The sequence below is a fragment of the Paramormyrops kingsleyae genome, chromosome 2 (genome assembly GCF_048594095.1).
Source record: "Paramormyrops kingsleyae isolate MSU_618 chromosome 2, PKINGS_0.4, whole genome shotgun sequence".
Taxonomy (NCBI): Eukaryota; Metazoa; Chordata; class Actinopteri; order Osteoglossiformes; family Mormyridae; genus Paramormyrops; species Paramormyrops kingsleyae.
The window spans coordinates 13,170,453-13,194,883 of NC_132798.1; the positions used below are offsets into that span (position 1 = coordinate 13,170,453).

The following is a 24,431-nucleotide window of genomic DNA, read 5'->3' on the forward strand; positions in this document are numbered from 1 at the left end:
GGGAGCCCCAAACCCCCCCCCCCCCCCACTCCACTTCCATGGAATAGAATCTCAGCCTAAATATGGAAGGGATTGTCATTCATTGGCGAGTCCCACTGGAAGGCCCTACTGGGCAGGAGAGATGACAGGACAGGTTTAGGGGTGGGGGAGGTGGAATTGTTCTTGGTGCATTTCTGTACATTTTTTTCGAGGCCTTTTGGAAGCCCTTTCTGTCGCTTCCTCATGATCTTGAGGCATCAGTGTTTCATGGCAAACTGTACGGAGGCCTTCAGATCCCGGGGGCCGGCTGGCACACTCCCTGGTTCTGGCGAAGTCAAGGGTCATTCCTGAGGCGTGACGCGAGGCGAGTGCTAATCACCAGCACATGCCACAGATTCCCCCTAACATGCGGCTTCAGGCCTGCCCTGAGTCAACAGAAGAGGGGGGGGGTGGGGGGGGGGCGGTGCTATGGAGCTGTCACATGCCTATGGAATCAGATCAGCTGCCCAGAGTCCTGAACGGCCTGACGCGGACTGCGTTAATCCCTAAACCTGGAAGTGACATCACTTTAAAGGGTACGGAAATTGCTTGGTGCTGCAGTCACCTTCTGCAAACACACACACCTGCGGACTTAATTGCGCTCTGCATGGATCCAAAAAAGCCTAAACTGAAGGGAGCCCCTTCCGAGCTGTGATTCTGGGTTTTTTTTAGTAATGTAATTTTATCCTCTCTTTTGCTTGATCTCTTTAGCTGTTATTTGAAATGTTTCCAAGGTTCTGTTTTTTTTTCCTATGGGCCCCTCTGTTGTTAATAAACTCCTGGAGCGGTTTACTCTTCTCTGGCTCAAGGTAGAGGCTCCGGGAACCAGGAATCCATATCTCACAGGTTCCAACCTGTTTTTTGGTTGAGTCCCACTGGATGAGATATCCCGGACCTTCTAAGTCATTCTGCAGGACACATACACATGGTATTTGCTAAGCAACTTGGGCTTATGGCCTACCAGTGTGAGAATGAATCTGTATGCCGTCTTTCGTCTGTAACCTGTAACTGGGTGGTAACAGTGGAAAACAGTGTTGTTGCCAAGCAGGAGGGGGTCTGGGTGGGTGGGTGGGGGGGTGAGTGAGCTGAGGTTGGTGTTCCCCCCTTTTCCGCCGCCTGTGAAACGCTCACTATTCGCCTTGCCCATCTGTTTTCGTTTAACTACGACAAGAAAGCTCGGAGTTACTAAGCCCCAAAAGGCCTGTGTAATTTTGAATAGAGAGTCTCTCACACCTCCTTAAAGCTTAACGGGCACATTTGCTGGATGGATGGTGTGCATATGTGTCCTTCTTACCCCCTGGAGCCCACCTCCCACCTTGCCCAGCGCTGTCTCATGGTAGTCCAGTGGTCGATGTTGCCGACGTAGAGCGACCTCCATAATCTAGTAACACTGTATGTAGGTGCTCGTGCATAAACAGGTATGGATAATCTGTCATTAAAATATTCATCAGTGGCAGAGACTATTACTGTTCTGTGTAGTGGCATATAGAAGTGGCTGAAAATGATTGCTGAATTATATCCTGTAGAACTGCGTAACGTCCTTCAGAAGTAAATATGTAACGTCCTTTAGAAGTGAATGTGTAGCATGCTGTAGAAGTAGTAGTAAATGTAGTAGTAGTCAATGTGTAACGTCTGATAGAAGCGATTATGTAACACCCTATAAACAGAAATATGCAAATTCCTATAGAAATGGAAATGTGGCATCTGATAGAAATGAATTTGTAACTTACTGTCGGGGTAAGTCATAAATGTGCTGCGGAACCAAACGTGTAACATCCTCATAATATCCGATCCCATTTTGCTCTCCATAACATACACACACACACACACACACACACACACAGACGCATGTAGGGTAAACATATCCTTATGGGGACCGCTCATTCATTTCAATGGGAAAAATGCTAACGCTAACTATGACAACCTTAACCCCTACCCTGCCCTAACCATAACCATAAGTAATCTAACAAAATACAAGAGTTTTTGCATTTTTAGTTTTTTCATAGCAGCCACCGATTTTTATAAAATAGAGTTTTCCCTTATGGGGACCAGGAAACAGGTCCCCATAAGGGAAAAAAAACGGATATTTATCACGTTATGGGGACATTGTGTCCCCATAAGGATAGGTAAACCCGCTCACACACACACACACACACACATACACACACACAGAGGTGAGAGCAGGTTTGGGATCACAGCACTGGGTCAGCCGGTGACTGGTGTGCCTGGACCAGTTGAGGTTCAGTGTCTTGCTCAAGGGCCTGATACACAGCATCTTCACCCACCGATGCAGTGAGTTAGGGGCTTAGGGTGGTCTTTCTCTTTCTGTGTGAGGACAACCCCTCCTCACACATGCAGGCTTTTGTTCCGTCACAGTACGTTAGCGGAGATTTCTTAGCACGACTTAATCCAATTTCTTAATTAAAAATGTGGGGCGGCTTGCATGCCAGCTTTTGAAATCTGTGTGGTTTTTTTTTCCAGAAATTGGAGTCTAGAGTTGGGAGATTTACCCTGGAACTTGCGGCAGGCTCTAATTACTCAGTCCACATTCCTTTCACCATTAGCTCAATGTCCCGCAGGACTCCGAATCAGATTGAAGGAGAGATGCGGAAAAAGTGAGTTACAGCTGAATGAAGGAAGGGCTCGCGGACAGCAGGGAGGCCCTCTTCATGGGCACAGGAGCATGCGAGTTACCTTGCAAAGCCCAGGAAATGCCCTTTCTGCTGGAGTCTCGTTAAATCGATGACCTGCCTCAGCTGTTTATTGGCCACACGGCAGCCGTTGAGCAATTTTCCTCCTTAAAGGGAAAAATGTATATTTTCCTCCCTTCTAAATTGTAGGAAAGGCTGCTTTTTCATTCCTGATAAGCCGTGAAAAAGGCCTCAGCCATCGGGGATGATGGAGAAGCCTGGATGAAATGGATTTGTCTGACTACCAGAAAGCTTTCCGTTCTGGCCTGGCCATTGTTTTATGTGTGGCGGGGAGGGGTTCTGTTTGTTATAAGATACAAGACGGAACCTGAGACACACATTGCAGTGCAGCCAGTATGATCAACTTCGATCATGAAAGCATCACCCCTCCCCAAAACAGATTGCAGCCTGTCGACCGGCTTTGGAAATAAGCTTGTATAATTAGTTTGACAGCTTTGCCGTGGGGATAACCGGTGTTAAGGCTGTGCCATCTCTGAATTGTTAACAGTTGAGCAATGCTTCGTGTTCCTGTGGTCAGAGCATTACATCTGACACAAAGGTGGTCTTCTTCTGGGTACGGGAGTAGCTGTCTGTTGCTGGTTTGGGGATTTTCCACCAATGAACTCCACCTGGAGAATTTTGTCTGAGAGAACTTGTCATGTGATTTATTATTACAGTACCATGAGCGAAGATGACACAGATTTAGTTATTGACAATAAAAAATGAAGGTGGTCTAATTTCCTTAATTAAATCTTATGGGTGTTAATGAATTTGTTACCAAGCCACATGCACTTCTAGCAACAGTTGTTAGGCTGACAGAAATACACTGATTGCACAATTATTAGGAGAGTACTATTCCTGATAAGATTTTTAGCTATTGTTGGGTTAGTAAAATAAAAGTGAAAAGTGAAGTTTTCTTTTGCTCCAGGTAAATCTTTTTAGGCAGAAAATGTTAGTTTGTCACAAACAAAAACAAAAGAAAACCTCTTGGTTATTAGTGTGCACAGTTATTAGACAATCATAAGCGAGCTCGATGGGCCGAATGGCCTCCTCTCGTTTGTATAGTTCTTATGTTCTTATGTTCTTATAAACTAAGTGGATTTTTCTCTCTTCACCATCAACAGAATATCAATAGAGAAAACTTTTAGCCATTCAGTCTATTTACGGAATAACAAACTATTAGGCATTCTATACAGCCCACTTCGCCAAGTTTAGTGTCCTGTATTTCCACCTTTCTTCTCAGTGACCATCGTGAGCCTGTTATCCATTGAACCAGTCAAGTTTTTGATTCAATCCTGTCCTATATTATCTGAGGCAGCGAGCACCGCATCCCAGATGCTGCTCTGAGACATGTGTTGCTGCATGTCCTGCATGGATATCATGGGGAGGGGCACTGTTCTGCATGGATATCATGGGGAGGGGCACTGTCCTGCATGGATATCATGGGGAGGGGCACTGTTCTGCATGGATATCATGGGGAGGGGCACTGTCCTGCATGGTACTTAACTCTATTGTGTTTTTCCCACTGTTTATAAGATACGTTTTTGGTCCATTTTAATAGCAATAATAATTTGCTTACTAATTCTGCTCAGGAAAGTATCTACTGTTTTCTGTTTTACTCCAAGCAGAAAGTAGTCTGACCAAAGAGTCAGCATTAAACAGTCCATTTTTAATTGGGAAATTAATCTGGACTAAAACTATTGGTCAGAAGAGAATATTAAAGCAAGAAACTGTGCGCGGTGTAATTGCTCCTCTGTCATGTGGGGGACAATCAAGTTATAATCAAGTTAATGGGGGGGGGGGGGGGGGGGCATACGTGGATGTGATGTCATTTTTTCTGCTCATTTTGATCCTTCACATCCTAATCTGAAATGTTGGTTATGGTGAAGAAGCAGGTTTTATGGGGAGACCAGCTGGAAACACTGAGAGGAGCAAACCCTTAGCAAACCCTTAGTAACCTCCGCTGCCGTTAAGAACAGATTGCTACTAATTAAGGATGTTTTAGTTTAAGATAATTCTGAACGCTGCACCCTTGATTTTAAATGATATATTTCTTAATAGCAGGACATCTTTTGCTAATTGGTGTTATCACTGATATTTTGACATATTTTTTTTATTCTCAGACCATGCAGCAATACAGCCTCGCCTCTAACCACAGCAACAAGGTCTTCATTTACTGTGCCTTCCTGGACTACAGGTAAAGAAAACCCATGAAATCTGGAACTCAGGCCACATTTCCAGATCATGTCTATTATAAACGGTCACGTCAATAAGCAGCTTGTGTATGATAGTGACGTGACCATGTGAGTGCCGTCCACGGGCTGTCAGGCTGCTAATGGCCACTAGCTGCCTGCAATGTGGATTCATTCATTACTTAGATGAGCCATAGCTGTCCTGGCTAGTTCTGGCTAAGACACTGCATGAAAAATGCTGCTTGGCTGACGAGTGTATGTGGGAGGAGCACAGAATCTGTGTTTTTGATGTTTTCTTTGCTATATGTGGTGCAATTTGGCATGAATAACATGTACAAATGGGAGGGAATAAGGAAAAGAGGCATTTGCTCACCCCTTAGGTAATAGTCACTTCCTCTATCGATTTACATTTACGGCATTCGGCAGACGCCCTTATTACGTTTTTTTTTTTTTTGGTAAGAGTATAATCCTGGAAGTGCTAATCCAAGTACTTCCAAAAGAAGTAGGTACTTAGTCGTTGTTTGAAGACAGCTAATGACGCAGCTGTTCAGACAACTCGGGGAAGTTCATTCCATCATATAGGTGCCAAAACACAGAAGAGTCTAGATGCATGTCTTCCTTGCGCCTTGAGAGATGGTGGGGCCAGTTGAGCAGTGCTGGAGGATCGGAGAGAGCGGGGTGCAGCGTGGGGGTGAGATAAGTTCTTTTAGGTAGGAGGGTGCTGGACCATTTTTGACTTTGTAGGCGAGCACCGGTGTTTTGAATCTGATGCAAGCAGCTACAGGAAGCCAATGGAGGGAGAGTAGCAATGGTGTGGTGTGGGAGAGCTTGGGAAGGTGGAAACGAGTCGAGCAGCTGCATTCTGGATCAGTTGTAGAGGACGAATGGCGCTCAGAGACTAACTAACCCTCATGCTGCCTTTTCGTTTTTCTTGCCTGATCTGACGCGGTATTGTGCCTGGACCCCGGCTGCACCATCCATCAGCACTAAGGAAGGCATCTGGTCCAACCAGGGCTGCGTTCGCTCAGAGGGGAACCTCTCCTACTCCGTGTGCCTGTGTAACCACCTCACCAACTTTGCTATTCTCATGCAAGTGGTGCCCTTGGAGGTAAGACCTGTCATCGGCTCTTTACAGACAGCTGGGTGGCAAAGGATGTCAGAAAAAAATATGCAGTGTACACTCCAGTGTGTCAAAAAAGTGCAAACAATTCCAAGACCTCATCAAACGGAACTCCATAGAAACACAAACTGAGAAAAAACATGCATCGAACATTTAAAAAATAGAGAAAAATCAAAAGAAGATAATACTAATGACTGAAAGAGAAAACTATACACAGATACTCAGGTGCTTGCATTTTGATGAATTTTGACACAATTATCAAAGCAGGATTTGGTGAGTGAACTGGGAAAGCAAATGCAGTCAGACCAAAATAATGACCAAATATGGATATGCATTTCATAGCACATATCCTTTGGATTTTATTGCAAACTGATCTGGAAGGCCTTGAATGCCTAGTGGCAGAAGAAGACATTTGTGAGTTGGAGAATTCTTTCTCTGATTCTGTGGCCTGTCAGAATTGAACTTTGTGAAGACACACATACAGTATGTCAAGAATTCTTTAGTACTTTGCAGAATGACAGTATGAGCTCTCATGATATTTTAGGGATATTGGATATTTTTGATAGCAGGCCGGGTGTTTGATGGTTCTGTGTCTGCTAAAGCTGTATCATTTCAATTTTAAGAGTAATATGCAAGGCTAAAGTGTAAACAAATTATTGTTATAATCTCATTAGGTTTCATAGGTCACATACATTCTTTGGGGTTTCTGGGGGAAGCCCACACAAGCAGGCTGGACAAATTAACTGCATGATGTATTTCTCTTCATTAAATATTTGCATGCATATACTACAAGAAAGTGGGAGTCAGTGGTATAATGAGGTTTATTTTTAATTGAATGCATAACATAGTGTTTATTAAGTGTGCAGATACCATCTGATGCACAGGTTTTGACATACTATACTATACAGTACATATACTTTATGACTTGTTTTGGCATTAAATGAGAAAAAAAGGATTATATTCAGACTTGTTTAGGACTTGAGACTTTGGTTTGACACTTTGGTTTGTTGACTTGGGACTTGACTTGGTATTAGACTGTCTTGACTTGAGACTTTTGTTTGTTGACTTGCCTGTATTGATTTGAGACTTTTGTTTGTTGACTTGGGACCTGACTTGGTATTTGACTGTTTTGACTTGAGACTTTTTTGTTGACTTGGGACTTGACTTGGTATTAGACTGTCTTGACTTGAGATTTGACTCGAGACTTGCCTGCATTGACTTGGGACTTGACTTGGAACTTAAGTGGTGAGACTTGAGGCTTGTTACTGGAAAGTCAATGACTTGGATGGATCTTCAGCAAAATTTTATACTTAAATGTACAAAACATGTATCAGTCCACTAAAACTCATAATGAATCAGCTCAATGAATGCTCATAATCAGCTCATAATGAATCAGCTCAATGGTAAACTATGTCTGGTATGAGGACGTGCTTATGGGAAGTATCCTTCTGAATTTTAGTTATTTTGTTTTAGTTTAGTTGCTTTAGTGAGATGGATGTGCGTTTGTCTGCATCTAACCAAGAAGTAACATGTAAGACTGAAAGAAGTGTGTGATTTTATTCCTTTGCTGAGTACCATTACTCTGAATGGGTTTGGAGGGCATCCTGCATTGGGGACCTGACCTTGTGTCCCACAGTTGTGGTATGTCCCATTTGCCCCCACCCCCTTAGCAGCTGCTTTGAATTAGGTTGTTAATGAAACGGACAGGCTATTACAGGGTCTGGTCAGTACTCGCAACCTTGTAAAGGATGTATCCTGTATTAAATGTCTGCTGTAGGAACCAGATTGGCCACTAGAGGGCGCCTGTGGATTACCCACTTGTCCACAGAAGGTTGTGAACATGAGTAAATGCCTTGGTTTCAGCGGCGGTTTAATGCTTAATGGCTGTGGTCAGCCATAATTGAGTGTGCTTCCTGGGGTTCTTGTGGTTTTGGTTTGAAGAAGCAAGTCTTATGTTGTCCAAACAATTCCATTTCCGCTTTTCCTGAAGAAGTTGTGCTTGTCATTTCGTCTTTGCCTTTCTGTTGTTAGCAACAGACACGGAGGTTAAACTGTCTCACTTACAGCTCTGGTTACCTTTTCTGCATGTGACATTTCTTGGCATAATATAATGCTTGAAAGGTGGGGCCAAGGGAGAAAACAGGGCCAGAAGGGGGACTTGAACGGAGTTATGTTATTTATCAAGCTGGGGTGAACAGATGATCCGTGTCAGAGAGGACACTTTGAGATAGAACTGGATTTGTAAGGTACCATTTAAATTAGAAGGACCTGGATTTCACTTGCGCACCGACGTCTTGCTGTGTGCTGGTTGGTCAGTCTCCTACAATCATGCATGTGTCACAAATGTTAATTTGAAACAGCAGGATGAGTCTTTCAATCAAGGAAACAAACCAGTCAGAGCACAGGAAGAACTGAACTAATTAGGGAAGCACAGGAGCCTTTCAAGTTTAAAGTAGTTTGGAAACCTGAAGTTTCAAAATGCCCTTCCTGATATGGATCGTCGGTTCACCCTAATCAGAATAATTCTGGGGAGGTTCTTTTGATTTTGTCACAAGTCGCCAGTCATCAGTGTCATCGATGGTAGTGAATGGTATAGCCGCACTGGATCAGTCTGAACGTGTCTCGAGATCCTGCTCCAGTGAGATGCACCTTTCCCCGCACCCTCTTCCAGTTGCTGCCCAGCTGCTTTACCTCAGCGTATCCATAAATCAGGGCCAGAAGGAGGCACCCCACCCTGTACAACATACGTCATATGCTTTATGGGAGTTCCGGCTCCCCTGGTGCTGGATGATCGCTCTGTGTGTAAGAATAGCCATCTAGCATCTTAATGGCTTCCAGCTCAGGCCTGAGAGCTCAGCACTACCCCAGAGGCTCCTCATCCCTCCTCATCCCTCTGCCCATGTTTAGTTGGATAAGAACAGCAAGTGTCATTTCAGAACATAAAGGTAGGTTTTGTATACCAAAATACTGTGCTAACTTAACTCATTAGGCCTGCTTCTGTATGGAGGTAGGACGCAGTTTAACATGAGTAGATTACCATGGGGTATGGGACTAATTTGTAATTTGTGCTCATCTTACTTTTATTTAAGCTGAAATTTGTCATTGAGAAGAAATATAGCTGAGACAGTTGTGGCATGATAAGTCCCAGTACGGGAAGGACTTGATTATAAAAACAATCACATTTCTTCATTACAGCAATGCATATAATGGATGTAAGGTTGTTCAAAGAAGCGAGCCGTTCTTTAAGACTTGTATGAACCCCAGGAATGTTAAAAGTCAACTTCTATATAGCACTGTATTTTATTATGACTGGATTAGATGTAATGCCAGTGAGATTCCTTACTGTTTTAAACGCCAAGCCTTTATTAATAGACTTACACTTACATGTACTTGGATTGTGATGAAAGCATTTGGTGAGCTGATGGTGTTTCCATGGAGATGTTGTCCACCAAGAAGCTGGACTAACACCTCAAGCCCATGTGCCTGGGGGCGGGGTCAAGTTGGTGGGGGCGTGGTCAGGGGTAAGTTATGTCTCACACTTGGGTGTGGTACACACAAGAGGCCCGCCACCTACTGAGGTTCATCCTAGGCTTCTAATTGATGTTAGGCTGGTGGGGAGGGCTGGGGGAGGGGGGGTGCTTACATCACAGCCATTTTCATGGGGGCTTGAAGCTATACTACAAAGCCTTAACGAGAAGCACCAGAATGTCTCATTAGCACAGAGACAGTGGGCAAATCCAATGCATGCTCTGATCTTCTCATTATTTTTCTATGGTTTCATTTTTTTTACTCACATTTTCTGTTCCTGCTAAAGAAAACAGAAAATATGGGGCCCCAGGGCTCGGTCCGTCTTGCATCTTCCCACGGGCCATTTATTTTGATAGTAGCTCTTCAGATGGGTGTAATTTAGGGCGATCATTGATCTTTCGTTTTAAATATTCACGATTATGACGTTTCCTCAATTTCCCGCTGCCTGTATGCCGCCAGAATCAGCCTTATTTATGGCGTGTTTAAAAATACATTAATTGTATAATTTTTTTTATTGCACCCTTGAATGGGAATGTTTCATAGCCGCCTGCGGTGCGAGAAGGAGAAAGCAGATGTTTTTAAAGATGCTCAGCGTGGTGATTGAGAAGGCCGTCCGCTTCCGGCTCCTTCTGCGGATTGTACGTCGTAGCACATCTGTAAGATGGTGCCAGGATGTGTAGGGAAGCCAAACGGTTGCTTGGGGGCTGTGTTCTCCCCAGGAGCACGTGGGGGGGGGGGGGGGGATATGCTCCAGGACTTGCAGTGTATTCTGTGTGTGCAGTAGCTGGTGGACAGTGTGTGTGCATGTTTTTGTGTTTGTGCATGTGCTGGAGTGTCTTATTTTCATGCTTCAGTTTGGAGCCTGTGTGGTTGGAGGTGGAGCTCTGCCGATGTGTGCGCTTGTAGGAGTGTGTGTTTGCTGTATGTGTGTTCAAGCATGGGGTCCTGTGCAGCTTTTTCCCAGAAAATGTCTCCATATAGATTAGATATATAGTAATTTGGTAACAGAGACCCACAAAAGAAAAATTGAAGTTCTGAAAGTGCCACAATACTTACAAGGTTACGAGGTTATCTTTGACTTTTTAGGGGTTGACATTAATTGCAAATTACAGAAAAATGTGAATGAATGGGACAACCCTACAGTTAAAGCGATGTAGATATATAACGTGTGTGTGTTTGTGTGCGTACACACCCCCCCCCCCCCCGGCACGGCGACCCCCATGCAGCCTTGCAGAGGCATTCTGGCCTCCTCGTTTGATCATGCACTACCTCTCCCCGGATTCATAATTGACGGGTAGCTTCACCCTCCTGGAGTCTAGCTGCATCTCAGCCTCTGCTGTTTACAGACAGCATGCTGTTCCTCCTAATTATACGGAGAGCACAAGTTTATGCAGTTTGACCGACTTCTCAAAATAACTTCCTACAAAAAGCACTGTAAACCAAACATTCTGAAAACGCTGTGAGTTTCTAAACAAAACTCTCCTAAATGTTTCTGGCAGCCTGTGTGTAAAATGGCTTTGCTGTGGTTTAATACTGTTTACATTGGGTTGGGAAGAACAAAATCAGTCCGCTTTGAGGTCAGTACAGCGCTGTGGTGCAAACATTTTAGAGAACAGCGGTTTTCCTTGAAGTAGGAAGGCCAAAATGGTTCATATTTTGAATTTACTGTTCATATGGCAAATTGATACAAGGTGTCACAGAGATCCGAGGTCTCATTATGAAGTTCTTTAGAAATCTCGGGAACTTTAGCTGGGTGTGTGTATACATATTTAAAAGACTACAAATAGTACAAAATTTTTATATCTTTAGAAATTATTTAATATGAATAGATAAAATTCAACAACTGAGCTTCGAAAGATGTAAACATTTATAACTTTGTTCACTTTTCTTCTATTTCTAACATTCAAGGTTTAAGAAAATAGTTACAGCTCTGTATATTTGCTACTCTCTTCATGGGTCGAGAAATCATTATCATGAGAAATCTGAAAATATTTTATATTGTACCTCTAAGAGAGTTTTCAACAGGAGAGCCCTGCAGGAGCCAAATATGTCTGATAATCATAGTTTCCTAACCACTACACCACCTGCTGGCTAAAAATGTGATGTACCACAGCTGTCTCAAACAACGGGGAAGCTGGGACTTCCCATTCCTCAACTAGACTGTAATTCTGTGGCATTATATCCTTAGTATTTTTTGGGGGGCATGTTCTTAAAAATATCCCACAGCTGGCTGTTAAACATACTTCATTCAGTGTGGCTGCTTAACCCCCCCATAAATTAGTTGCATTTCTTCACAGCTTCCCAAAGCCTCTCAATTTTGGGGACCATCTGTAGCAGGATCATTTTAATCAGATGAAAGAGGCGTGTGGCTTCACCCTGAGTCTCCCTCAAGTTTAGTTTTCCCCGCTGTTTTGTACAAAATAGCAGGATATTTCTTAGTGTAATTATACATTGTCAGCATTTAATAAGCAGTAGATTTGAGAAGCTGGGATTTCAAGTGACTGAAATGTCATGTTTGCGTGCATGAAGTGTACACACACACACACACACGGAAAGTAAAACACTGAAGATAAAACTAACGAAGTAGTTTACTGAGTAAAATGAAAGCAAATATAAAAAAAGTCACATAAAAAAAAAATTACCTTGGAGATGATGATGAAAAGGTAGTTAAAGTTTTAGCATTTGCATTTTTCTCTCTTTGAGGTTGTAAAAAGAGCAGCGTCCGGGGAAGATGACAATAAGCGTAACTGTAAGGAAGGATGCTCATTAATTTGAAAATGCACCTGTTAGATATCAGCGATGCAGATTCTTTTATGGCTTTTTAAATAACACACCTACACACAAAGATTTCAGCTGTTTGTCAGACGTGACATATTTTGCCATCATAGACTACCAACCAGTGGGAATTAGCACCCAAAGAAAAACACAATAAAAATGATCAAACTTGGCATTGAAGTTAAAATGAAATTTTAAATAAAAATGAAAATGGAGGCGGAAAATTTTAAACATTAATGCTGACATAAAGAAATACACCTTGACTGTAGACGTGAGACCAGTTTACAGGTGTGTGTGGTGGATTCTAGCCTGGAAATGTTTGATTATACAGTCATGTACTGCATTACGACGTTTCAGTTAACGACGGGCCGCGTATACGGCGGTAGTTCCACTCACCTAGTGACGTCCAAGTGCAACGCATTAGTCACGGATTGCTGGTGATGCGGGCGTAAACTAACCTACTGTGCTGCCAGTCGTGTAAAACTGTAGCACATACTATAATGTACTGCACATTGGTAATAATCAACTATTACTGTTTATGTATTTAATGTACTTTTTATTGCTAATTAGCCTATACGAAATAGCCTAGGTGTGTAGTAGGGTATACGATCTACGCTTGTGTAAGTACACTCTGTGATATTTGCACAATGGCAAAATCGCTGTTTCCCAGTCTTTAAGTGACACATGACTGCAAGTCCCTTTTTCCGGGAGGATGGATTTTCATGCCTTTCCCTTCCTCTAGGTGGCACTGTGTGACAAAAAAACAAAGAGCTGCCATATCCTGACAGTCTCCTGACAGCTGGTCCTGGCAGGATCACAAATGGTCCTGCACTTTATACGCTGGCAGGATAAGGCACAAAGCAGAGCTGTAGTCCATCGCAGGGCAAATGAACCCTACTGGCAATTCAGGCACTGGAGTTAGCCTACCTACATGCCTTTGGACTGTAGGAGGAGATCAGAGAACCTAGGGGTCGACCCAAACAGCACAGGGAAAACAGAAACAGAAACGCTACACGCATACAGCCCTGAGGGGTGTGACCCTACAAGACCCCTCCCACTGAGCCATTGTGCCAACCTAAGAACTGCCCGCTGTAAAAACCCACACAGCCATTTCAAGTATTTTGGTGATACATTACAATTGCTAATTATCAAACAACTAATTAGTGTGGGTTGACAAGAAACAATGCTTCATATCACTGATTTATACAATGGTATGAGCTTCTAATGAAACAAAAAAAAAGTCACACCAGTGGTTTTCACGCTAGGATGTTATACTCGTTCGTGTTCGTTAAGGACTTTACACTCTGAGACACATTTAGTCCGGAAGGGATGGTCCTCTGTCTGGTCCTGCTGTGCATCAAAAACCATGAAGCACAGGTAAGCAGGACTTCTGTGGAGTTTCCTCCATTCTTTCCCCAGCTGTCCCTAATGTCACAAGCAAGCAGAGGCGGCATGGTTGGCTCTGCATATGCTGATTGGATAGTACCGCCCCGGTAATTATGCAGCTTGTTTGAGCTCCATGCCCCAGTGAGCCCATCAGATTGGTGATACCCGGGCCGTAGGGCAATATTTTCACAAGGCCAGTTTAAACCTTAATTAAGATCTCTCTCAAACTGATGAGATCTGACTGGTGTCCTACAAAGTGGTTCCAGCGATGTTAATGATGTATTGAAAACTATATTTACACTTTGGATGCACATGCAATTTGCCCTGAATATTAACTGCGTGCTACAATTTACCGAAGGAAAGTTGAAATTTCGTTTTTGAGATGAATTTCAACTGTGAACTTAAGGAGAAAATGTGCATTTGGCTACGGTCAGTGTCACTACCGGTGGCATGAGGTGATACCTGGACCCTACAGAGGTTGCACAGTTAGTCCAACTCCTCCAGGATGGCGCATCAATACGTGCCATTGCCAGATGGTTCGCTGTGTCTCCCAGCACAGTCTCAAGGGCATGGAGGAGGTTCCAGGATACAGGCAGTTGCTGTAGGAGAGCTGGACAGGGCTGTAGAAGGTCCTTAATCCATCAGCAGAACTGATATCTGTTCCTTTGTGCAAGGAGGAACCAGATGAGCACTGCCAGAGCCCTACAAACTGACCTCCAGCAGACCACTGGTGTGAATGTCTCTGGCACTGTGGCACCATGGAGCTCGATTGGCATTTGCCATAGAATACCAGAATTGGCAGGTCTGCCACTGGCACTCTGTGCTTTTCACAGATGACAACAGGTTCACCCTGAGCACATGTGACAGACGTGAAAGGGTCTGGAGAAGCTGTGGAGAGAGAGTATGCAGGCAGTTCCTGGAGGATGAAGGAATTGATACCACTGACGTCCCCACGCTCCCCTGACCTAAATCCAATCGAACAACCCTGAGACATTATGTTTTGGCCGTCCAACGCCGCCAGGTTGCACCTCAGACTGTCCAGGAGCTCAGTGATGCCCTGGTCCAGATCTGGGAGGAGATCCCCCAGGACACCGTCCATCATCTCATTAGGAGGATGCCCAGACATGGTCAGGCATGCATACAAGCACATGGGGGCCATACAAACTACTGAGTACGATTTTGAGTTGCTGCAATGAAATTTCTTCGAAATAGACTAGCCTGCTGCATCATTTTTTCAATTTGATTTTTGGGGTGTCTTTGAATTCATCCCTCTGTAGGTTCATTTTCATTTCCATCAAATGATGTGTCATCCTTTCGTTCCTAATACATTACCTTGTCCATATCAGTATAGAAATCCAGCATTATTTTTATCCCCATTGAGATCTGATGTGTTTTCTAAATGTTCCTTTACTTTTTTGAGCAGTGTATGTACTTTTTGAGAAACTTTTTGAATTTTTTCGATATAAATGGCTGTGTTTTATGTGTATTTGTTATTTTTAAACAGCAGAAACATATCATGAGCATCTAGAATCTTGTACAGCCACTGTGGAATAATGGATTAATAAATATTTAGCAATATGTTTGGTTTGGTTTTTAAGTTTAATTGGTATTACCAAACGGCAAAAACAATTTTAACTATTCACCAGTGTTCCTTCTGTTTCTTAAGTGTTTATTTGAAATGAAATGCGCAGGAGTGATATTTTAGTAAAAACGTCAACAAAATAGGCACAACAACCACAAAAAATGGAGACTTTACCCAATGTGATGTGAGTTGTGTGTATCTCTATGGGATAGTTATTAGTGTCCATGTCGGGAAGATCATGTCGAATATATCGTGGCCAGGAGGGGAATGGTTTCACTGTTAGGCCCGTCAGCAAGGCCCCTAACCCAAACTGCTCCTGAGATGCTGGTCGACCCTGTTCTGACCTCAAGATTTCCTCCTGTGTATTTCGCTTTGGAAGACAGAGTCAGATAAATATGTAATGTAAGTGAGCAGAATCTGCTGGCTGGTGTTACACATGCAGTCGTCGCTGGGAGCTATCAGCCACTGGTCAGGAGAACTTCCTCATCTGCTCATTTAAACGTATTCCAGTAAACACCCAAAGGTGGGATATACAGTCCAGCAGTTCCTGCCAAGATCCAAAGGGGATTTTCTTCTTATTTGCCCTACTCTGGAGAACCTGTAGACACAATTTGCTTGCTTTGCAATCCAATGGACGATAAGCTTTGTTAGTTTGTTTAGCTTGTATTGTTGTTACAGAAGATGGAGAATGCAATAACTTACATGAGCCTGTACAGAGTCATTAGCCACAGTGCAGTAGAGTCTGCATCTGTGCTTGTGGCGGTTTAATTGGCTACTCTTATGTCTGAGGCTTTCCGTGATCATTTACACTTGCCTCAATTCTGTTTGTGCTGGGGTTTGAGCCTGGCCTTGGCTGAATAGTCATATATCCGGGTGCCATTGAGTAAGGCCCTGGCTACCTAGGTGGTGCAAAGTAACTGACCCTTTAGTCTGACCCCCAATACTTGCTCTCACCTGCATGTGTGTCTGATGGAGAGCAAGATGGGGTTGGTAAAAGAGAACTGCCCCAGAGGGATTAATAAAGCTTCACTACTCACGATGTGGGGCCCTCCTCAAAGTAGCTGCTCTGAAATGCCTGCCCAAGTTGTAACATCAGTAACATCAAAGCAAACTATAGAAGTTAAAACATACAAGTTTTGAAAGTGTGAGTAGAGCTTTGGGGGAGTGGGGTGCACACACCTAATTGGCATGTCAACTTTAAACAAGTCGAAAGCAAGTTTTTAGGTGTTGTTGGAACAAAGATCATCAGCGTGGCAGAGGGATTCTGTCTGGCCCTTCACTGGGGAGGCAGTGACACTGAGAGATGGTGTGGATCCAGTGTCCCACCTTCGAAGCTCATTGTCAGTGTTTGTAATACATACTTACGCACATTTTTGTAATTATATCTTTGTGGGGACTCTCTATTCATTTAAATGGGGAAAACTCTAATCCAGGGGTGTCAAACTCCAGTCCTGGGGGGCTGGAGCCCTGTGTAGCTTAGCTCTTTCCCTGTTCCACCACAAATGATTTAGCTAATGAGCTCTGTGGTAATTAGCACAAGGAGTTGAATCAGGTGCGTTAAATGAAGGTAAACCAAAAACTGTGCAGGGCTCTGGCTCTCCGGGACTGGAGTTTGACACCCCTGCTCTAATCCCAACATGACGGCCTTAACCCCTACCCAGCCCTTAACCGTAAGAAACCAAACAAAATACGAGACCTTTGGCTTTTTTGATTGCATTCACAGAGTTTGTGGGGACTCAAAAAATGGTCCCCACAATGTCAAAATAACAGGTTTTGATAAACGTAATCCATGCCCCCCCACCCTCCCCCACATACACACTCACGCACACACACACAGAAGCAGCAAACAATATTAAAGTAGTCTAACATTATAGGTTCTCACTCTGGATTTAAATGCCACAAGGGTCATTCGTATATTGGTTTAGATTCTGTTCCATGGGAGTCCTATAGCTGAGGGCTTATCCACCCACTGTTCTTTGATTTATTGCCGTTAGATTAATTTTAGCTGCGACTGTGATATATATTACAGAGCTGGCTGTTTGAATCCCGCGACCCCAACCAGGAAGATTGATGGCTGGACTTTGCTTAATTAAAGGAATTTAAAAATGTGACACAAACTGAAAAAAGGTGCACCTCTTAGGTTTCTGGTTTGGTATAATTTATCCCACTGTTAAGCTTGCTTCTGGGTTTTGTGTTGACCTGGGTCATTAAATGCTATAACTGCACTCTGTGAAAGAACTCGGGCAGAAGTCATGCACGGATATTTAGCCGCAAGCTCGCTAACAAGATTCCTGGAGTCATCGTCACACATCTGAGGCAGGGCGCTCAGCGATGAAGACGCCCGGCTCTGCGGTACATGCTCCGGGCCCACGGCTCGTTCATCAGTTCCCCAAAGTCATGGTTTCTCGGCAGTTCACATTTCTGATCGCTTGATTGCTTCTCCTTTTTCTATCATAAGAAGTGCTACTGCTACTGTGTCGATCATTGTTTAGCTGTGTAGACAGAAGATTCAGAATCCAAGCTGCATTTGACTTTTTCGATTCCTATAGCAGAATATCACGCTCGCCGTTCTGTACTTTACGAAGAACCACCGGTTTTTCTGCAGAATTTCATCAGCGCCTTCTATGAGAAGCCTAACATCTCCTACAATGACACAGAGCCTGTTCAGGGGTTAAGTGTTCACTATCGTCTTGTTTGTTATACTGATTACATAATTATCCTGCCTTATTTTGTGCTCATTTAAGAACCACCAGCATGATGATGGTGACTTTAAATTGCCAGGAAAGTCATGCAAGGTAGGAGGGCGGGAGCACAATTTTCTGATTGGCAGTTAAGCCTTTCACAGTTACGATTACAAAAGCAGGCACTTAGAACATGACAACAGAAACACTCATAGCCCTGCTTCCAGAAGGAAGCTAAGCTCTTACATTTTTATCCAGAGTGAAGTACAGTTTAGAAATCAGAATTAGCCCCTCCCTCACAATTAATGGCCCCTGCTCAAAGGCGAAATCACACGGCAGATTGTGGGACTTGAACTAGCAACCTTCCGATCTCACATGTCCTTACCTGCTGAGCCACACACTGATACCTTTTACATTAACCCTCAACTTGGAAGGCGCAGTGCACAGGCAGAAGAATCAGCAGGTGGTTTGTGACAGACAGGAACAGAATGTGTCCCACGGGGCAAAAAGGCCAACTGGTTCCCATAAACTGTGTTGTTCAATCAATTAGTTCAGCGTTTTCCAATATAGTGTGGTTTTCACTAGAAAGTCTGTCTTAGAACAGTTTTACTGTTATTTATGGGAATTTCCCAGATCCTAGGGTGAGGGGACAAAATAACAGGGAAAAGAAATTGTCCCCTAACTTCTTCAAAGAAGAAAAACTGTGCCTAAGGAAAGTACAAAGAACAAATTGTATACAGTATATAGAAATGTCTCAGTGATGGAAGACAGTAACTGGTGAAGAATGACCATGGAGTGGTAATCCGTCTTTTGGTTATAGATAACTGGTGGTACATTCTCATTCTCTAATCTGCCTGTAAATTAAAGACTAATTATGGATCTCAAGTTCAGAAGACACAAGGTATCACTACATTCCATCTGTTTTATAGAGATGATGAAATCCCTCATTTGTTTAATATTGTCATTATGCCATTTGAAGTGTCAATCCCCTTTTCTTGCACAGCTCACAACGGCCCACCAGGTGGCACTGTCCTCAATCAGCTATATCGGCTGTTCCATTTCCATCTTCTGTCTGGCCATCACCCTGGTGACCTTCGCCATCCTCTCGTAAGTAGGTGGGCAGTTGAGATGTTGCCAAGCATAGGATTTAGTGCCAGTCATCCTCCGTTGCCTTTTTGAATGTTTTCTCCCTCTGAACAGCCACTGGGGGGGGGGGGGGGCGCTGCATGGGGGCGCTCGATTTCAGAAGTTACTTTTTCATAAAAACAGCACAAATGGAGAATATGTGGATCTCTGGGAGGCACTGGGTGCTTCAGTGCTTCAAACCTAATGGGCCCTGGACCTCAGTACTGTACACCAGTATTAATGTTTTCCAAGCTTCATAGCCAGGGATGTTCTGAGGGACTGTGTTTACACATTTAGAAATGCATTTTGTATTTGCTAGCACTATATCTTTTGAATAAAATTTATATTTTGTCATACTGTGTTGTGTTTCAAATGACAATTTTATGGTTGCTGCGAAGGGATGTTTTATTTCCCTAGGTGCCTGTTTTATTAACTGCAGAACACTGACTCTTTGTTGTAAGTGTAATATTTCCTTTTCATGGTGATAGACGGAGAGGTGCCTGGGTTTGGTGTAACTGCTAATTTGTACGTGCTGTTTTTGACATGGTCACAGCGAGAGTTTTTTCAAATTCTCAAAAAATGTGATATTTGAACATGAGTCGTATTTCTGATGTCAAAATTGGGGAGTGGACACGTCACAGAGTAACAAAATCTGGAAACAGTTTAGGAGTGGAGGCAAATAATGTTTTTTCTGATGGGGGTGGGCTGTTTACATATATTTCAAGCACCTGTAGTTGTCTCTCTGTCGCCCCCTACAGATCGGTGAGCACCATTAGGAACCAGCGCTACCACATCCATGCCAACCTGTCCTTTGCCATCCTGGTGGCACAAATCCTGCTGCTTGTCAGCTTTCGCTTTGATGTGGGGACGGTAAGGATCAGCCTTCCACACCTCAACACCATGGGTCTGCCCCAGGATGACATTTTCTGTAGGGAGTGATCACCTATTGACCCAGCTGGGACACATTTAATGGTGTCAGAGCTCAAGAAGGCACAATACAGCCGCAGAAAACATTAAGACATTACTCTATATTTTTAAACATCTGCATTTTAAAATCCTGGTTTAATCATAGTTCTGCTGGCAGAAGGCTACACTGAGCAGCAGGTTGTTTCCAGTTTCAAAACTTCTAAGACAGCAGTACACAAGAACAAGCCAGGTAAAGGGCAGAAACGACTTTCTAATGGCAGAGATGATCGCTAATTTATTGCACAGTTTCTCATGAATTGTAGGATAACAACAAGTGACCTTCAAACGTAATGGGAAACATTAAGTGCAGGTGTGAAGTGCACTGCTAGGACAGTTCTATCAAAGCTAGAAGCAGGACTGAAGTCCCATAAAGCAAGGAAGAAGCCCTTCATTAATGAGAGACAGAACCAGGTTGGAAATAAATAAATATATATAATTCACAGATGCATCATGCATACAAATAAATTGAGAAATGAGTGAATTAGAAAATTGTGTTGTGGCCTAGATATGGTCTTCGTGAGCTGTGCACACAAAAAAAAATACCTCTAAAAGTTGGACTTATATGAAGACTTAATTTGCAGTTTTCTGTACAGTTAGCTTATGTTGATTGTTTGTGCTCATGATTAATAGGGATGATGCTGCTGCTAATCTCGTGTTACATAGTTTCTAAAATGCTGAATTCTACAAACTTGTGACCGTGTGACTATCAGAGACGTGTGGCAGCCAGCAGGGTGTGAACTCTGAGAATGTCTTCCTAATGCTAAAACAAGCACTGAACTCACACAGTCATCACAACACGACCCTCGTGAGAAACACCTCGTGTCTGTTATAAGTAGCAGTAGGTTTTATAGGGACAGAATATTTTCACATTTTATCTAGTCAGTCTGAAAGAACAACCCTGTTTCAGTAGCCTGCAAGTCACAATTGTTGTGAATTTTCAGTGAACATAAAACCAGGATATTAACATAAAATATTTTATTCCTCCAGTGCAGTGAATACTGATTGCATTACTTGTTGCAGAACATCCCTCCATCCTGGGGGGGGGGGGGGGGGAGGATGCCTGTCCCAGGCAGCATAGGGCATGTGGCCGGGGAGGGACATGAACCAAAAATGTGTGACTTATTGCTGTAGAGCTGCGCTCTCATTGTATGTGAGTGTGATGTTCTGAGAGCCGTGGTGTGAAAGCCCCAACCGCGAGGTGAGTACCTCACAATCGCATTGCTGAACTGTTTTAAGGTACCCCAGGCAGTGACACACACACAGCTCTCACAAGCTAAGAGGGTCAGTGAAGAGCCGCCCAGAGACAGGGCCATTTCCAGGGCAGACTATCAGGCCGACTATCATAACGTCATTAGTCCATAAATTCTGGGCTCACATGGTGGTTCCTCACAGTCTAACTGCTTAGCCTGGGTTGCAATTTAGCAAAGAATTTTTCTCAATACTAATAATGATTCCTCTTGACATTCTGTAGGCTAATTGTGCTTGTTATGTGCTAATTAACAGAGAAATGAATTAAAGGTCATGGGGGGGGAGCTGCTGCCCGTCATGGGAGGCTGAGTTTGGGAAGGCCTTTCGGAACAGAACCAGATAACCTTAGGAGTTTTGCAACTGGCCTTTGCCGGGGAACAGAAAGGTGGTTCAACCTATTTGTTATCCACAACAAAGAAAAGGCGCACGGGGCTGAAAAAAAGTTTGGAGGCTCCAGTCTTTGTGCCAAGACAACTATATGAAGAAAAACAAGGAGCAGGTAGTAGGAAATGACACAAATAGGAACTGGCACTTAGCTCCGCCTCCCATGATGGATGTCGACAGTCAGGATAGCTGTCGGCTAACGGGGTCTCCTCGTCCCTTCCTCTCGTCCCGCAGCTCCCCTGCAAAGTGCTGGCCATCCTGTTGCACTTCTTCTTCCTCAGCGCCTTTGCCTGGATGCTGGTGGAGGGGCTGCACCTCTACAGCATGGTCATCAAGGTATTCGGCTCAGAGGGCAGCAAGAACTACTACTACTATGGGATTGGCTGGGGTGAGTGTCCCCGCCCACTGCTGAGGATGACAGGGGCACACAGGGTTTGCTAAAATACTGTGGGATTCATTACCACCCCCTCCCAAATTATGTGTCATTCTACACGTGAGGATTATTTCCCCTTTATATAGATACAAATTGGTGTAATACTAAAGCAAGTTTAATTTAGATTAGGCTTTCATTTGTGCAACTTTTTTTACTCACTACATTAGCTGCTGTCCGTCAGATCAATTGAGGTTTTTAATAAGGACAAAATGGGGCAAACTGGAAAGCTGGGAAGCGGGTAATTTGAGGAAAAGCTTCTTCTCAGTGGTTCTTATTACTGCTAGACAAAGCTGCTGTATCCTCTTGTTATCTTGAAGCCTATGTCCTGGGAGGGGGGAGAGTAGCTTAATCTGGAGTGTTCTCCAGAAGCTGAAGAGTATTTTCTGCTAATCTACTGAGAATTCATGAACATGTTACAAAGCAGTAGCAGTGGCTCACATTGATGCTGTATTTTCACCGGGGAAATGGGATGTTGTTGTCACTCCAGATGCTGTACTAAGATCAACCTGCAAACTCTTCCATCTTTCTCGTGTTCTAATATGATCATCTCAAAAGATAGGTAAAGCATGTGTGCTTGAGTAGAACAGCGTAGTGCAGACATCTCGGTCCACATCATCGATCCATCTATCCATCCATCCATCCATCTTCCTACCACTTCCAAATAGTACAATATCATGGTGAACTTGGAGCTTATCTGGACCTGGAGCACAGAGCCCAAGTTCATGACAGAGCCCACAGCTATGAACCAAATCAGCTGAAAAGTTCTTATCCAGTATATTTTTATTACTATGAAAAATATGAATCAAGTATTGAACTTTGTTGCCATTTCTTGAATAGTCCAGTGGAGGGATTCTTCTCCCTTAGGGCAAAAGTCGTTTTGCCAGATGTATGTAAATGAGTAAATTTAAAAACCTGCTCCAAGGTGTAAATTATTGGGCCGTTCCAGGGTCCTGGTAGTTCTGTGCAGATGAATCGCTCCCTGTCATGATCATGGAAGGTCCCGCGGCTGAAACATACTTTCAACGCCATTAGTTTTCACACGGAACATGGGCTGCAAACTCTGCAAGGCCTTCGCTTGTTCTCTGCTGACAGAGTGGAGCAGGATGTCTTCCTTACGCTCTGGAGCAGTTCATACGTCATTATGAAAGAGCACCCAGAAAATCACCATGAGCCTGAAGTAGCCTATTAGCCTCATTGCCGTGTGATGGCTTAAATTGAACCTTTCTCTCATAGATAAGACACTATGCTCTTTTAGGTGGTCTGTTCAATTTCCTCAAGCAATGGTTACTTATCTTATAATATTCGTATATCATACTGTATAAGCAAATTGCATTTCAGGAAATTATGTTAAAACCTACATCAGTTTTTATTTGTATTTATATGTATATGACGATTGTGCTGAGAAGCTAGTAATATTTCAGCATAATAGCACAAAATACCTAATACAGTACAAATTTGATTGGTTGTTTGGTTTGCAATGAATCAGCCAATGACAACTAAGCCATTCAGTTCAGATTGAGGCTTATGGACCCCTAATAGTAAGTCAGGGTTAGGGTTAGGGTTAGGGTTAGATTCTGTGTTCAGTGATTCAGTATGAGGTTATATTTGATAAAATGCTTAGATTAGGGAGACATCTGGTCAAACCCTTCCGTGTGCTTGGATTTGTTCGTTGATTCAGGAGGACAGGTGTATCTGGCAAGTTATAAACAGCAGAGAAGACAAGTATTTTCCTGGTTGCCCTTATTGCAGTGCCTGTTAGACTGTAACTCTTAAATTCATGATACTCTTAAAGCCTTCACATTTGATTGCAATAAAAGCGGACAATGTTCCGGATTTTTGAAGTTTCTGCCATTCTGTTCTTTTTCAACCTAGTCCTGTCCGAGCGCAGTGTGATATAGTGTTTGAAAAGAAGGGCCTGGAAAGACAGAAATCATTTGTGGAGACTTCTGTAGCTTGTGTAAAATAATTAACCGGAGTTTCTTTATTAGAGGTCCAGCAAAAGCCATGTCTGTCCAAAAGTAAATGGCAAAGTCAGAAGCTGAATGAGTCTCGGCAGGTTGGCATGCGATTACAATGCTATTAGACTGTAGCCTTTGAGCAGATGAATTGTCCATGCTGATTCTGTTACCCTCCCTCTCTGACAGTGATATTCCTCTCCTCCCTGCAGGTTCTCCATTGGTGATTTGTGTGGTGTCTGTGACATCAGCTCTGGGCAGCTATGGAGAAGTAGGAAAGTAAGTAACCAGGACAAGAGAAGCTCCTGTGGATGACTAAAGGCGTATGACCGCCTTACTCATCTTCAG

General features: G+C 43.4%; 1 protein-coding gene across 4 annotated transcripts in view; it reads left to right on the forward strand.

The window, feature by feature from the left end:
* The window catches only part of adgrd1 (adhesion G protein-coupled receptor D1), a 69,997-nt gene that overhangs the window by 24,020 nt on the left and 21,546 nt on the right, over positions 1-24,431 (forward strand). For all 4 annotated transcript variants that reach the window (XM_023826987.2, XM_023826988.2, XM_023826989.2 and 1 more), the window contains 6 exons: positions 4,832-4,905; positions 5,885-6,008; positions 18,976-19,079; positions 19,856-19,967; positions 21,930-22,083; positions 24,296-24,362. In XM_023826987.2, coding sequence (XP_023682755.2) covers positions 4,832-4,905; positions 5,885-6,008; positions 18,976-19,079; positions 19,856-19,967; positions 21,930-22,083; positions 24,296-24,362 — 635 coding nt within the window. The remainder of the gene's footprint in view (positions 1-4,831; positions 4,906-5,884; positions 6,009-18,975; positions 19,080-19,855; positions 19,968-21,929; positions 22,084-24,295; positions 24,363-24,431) is intronic.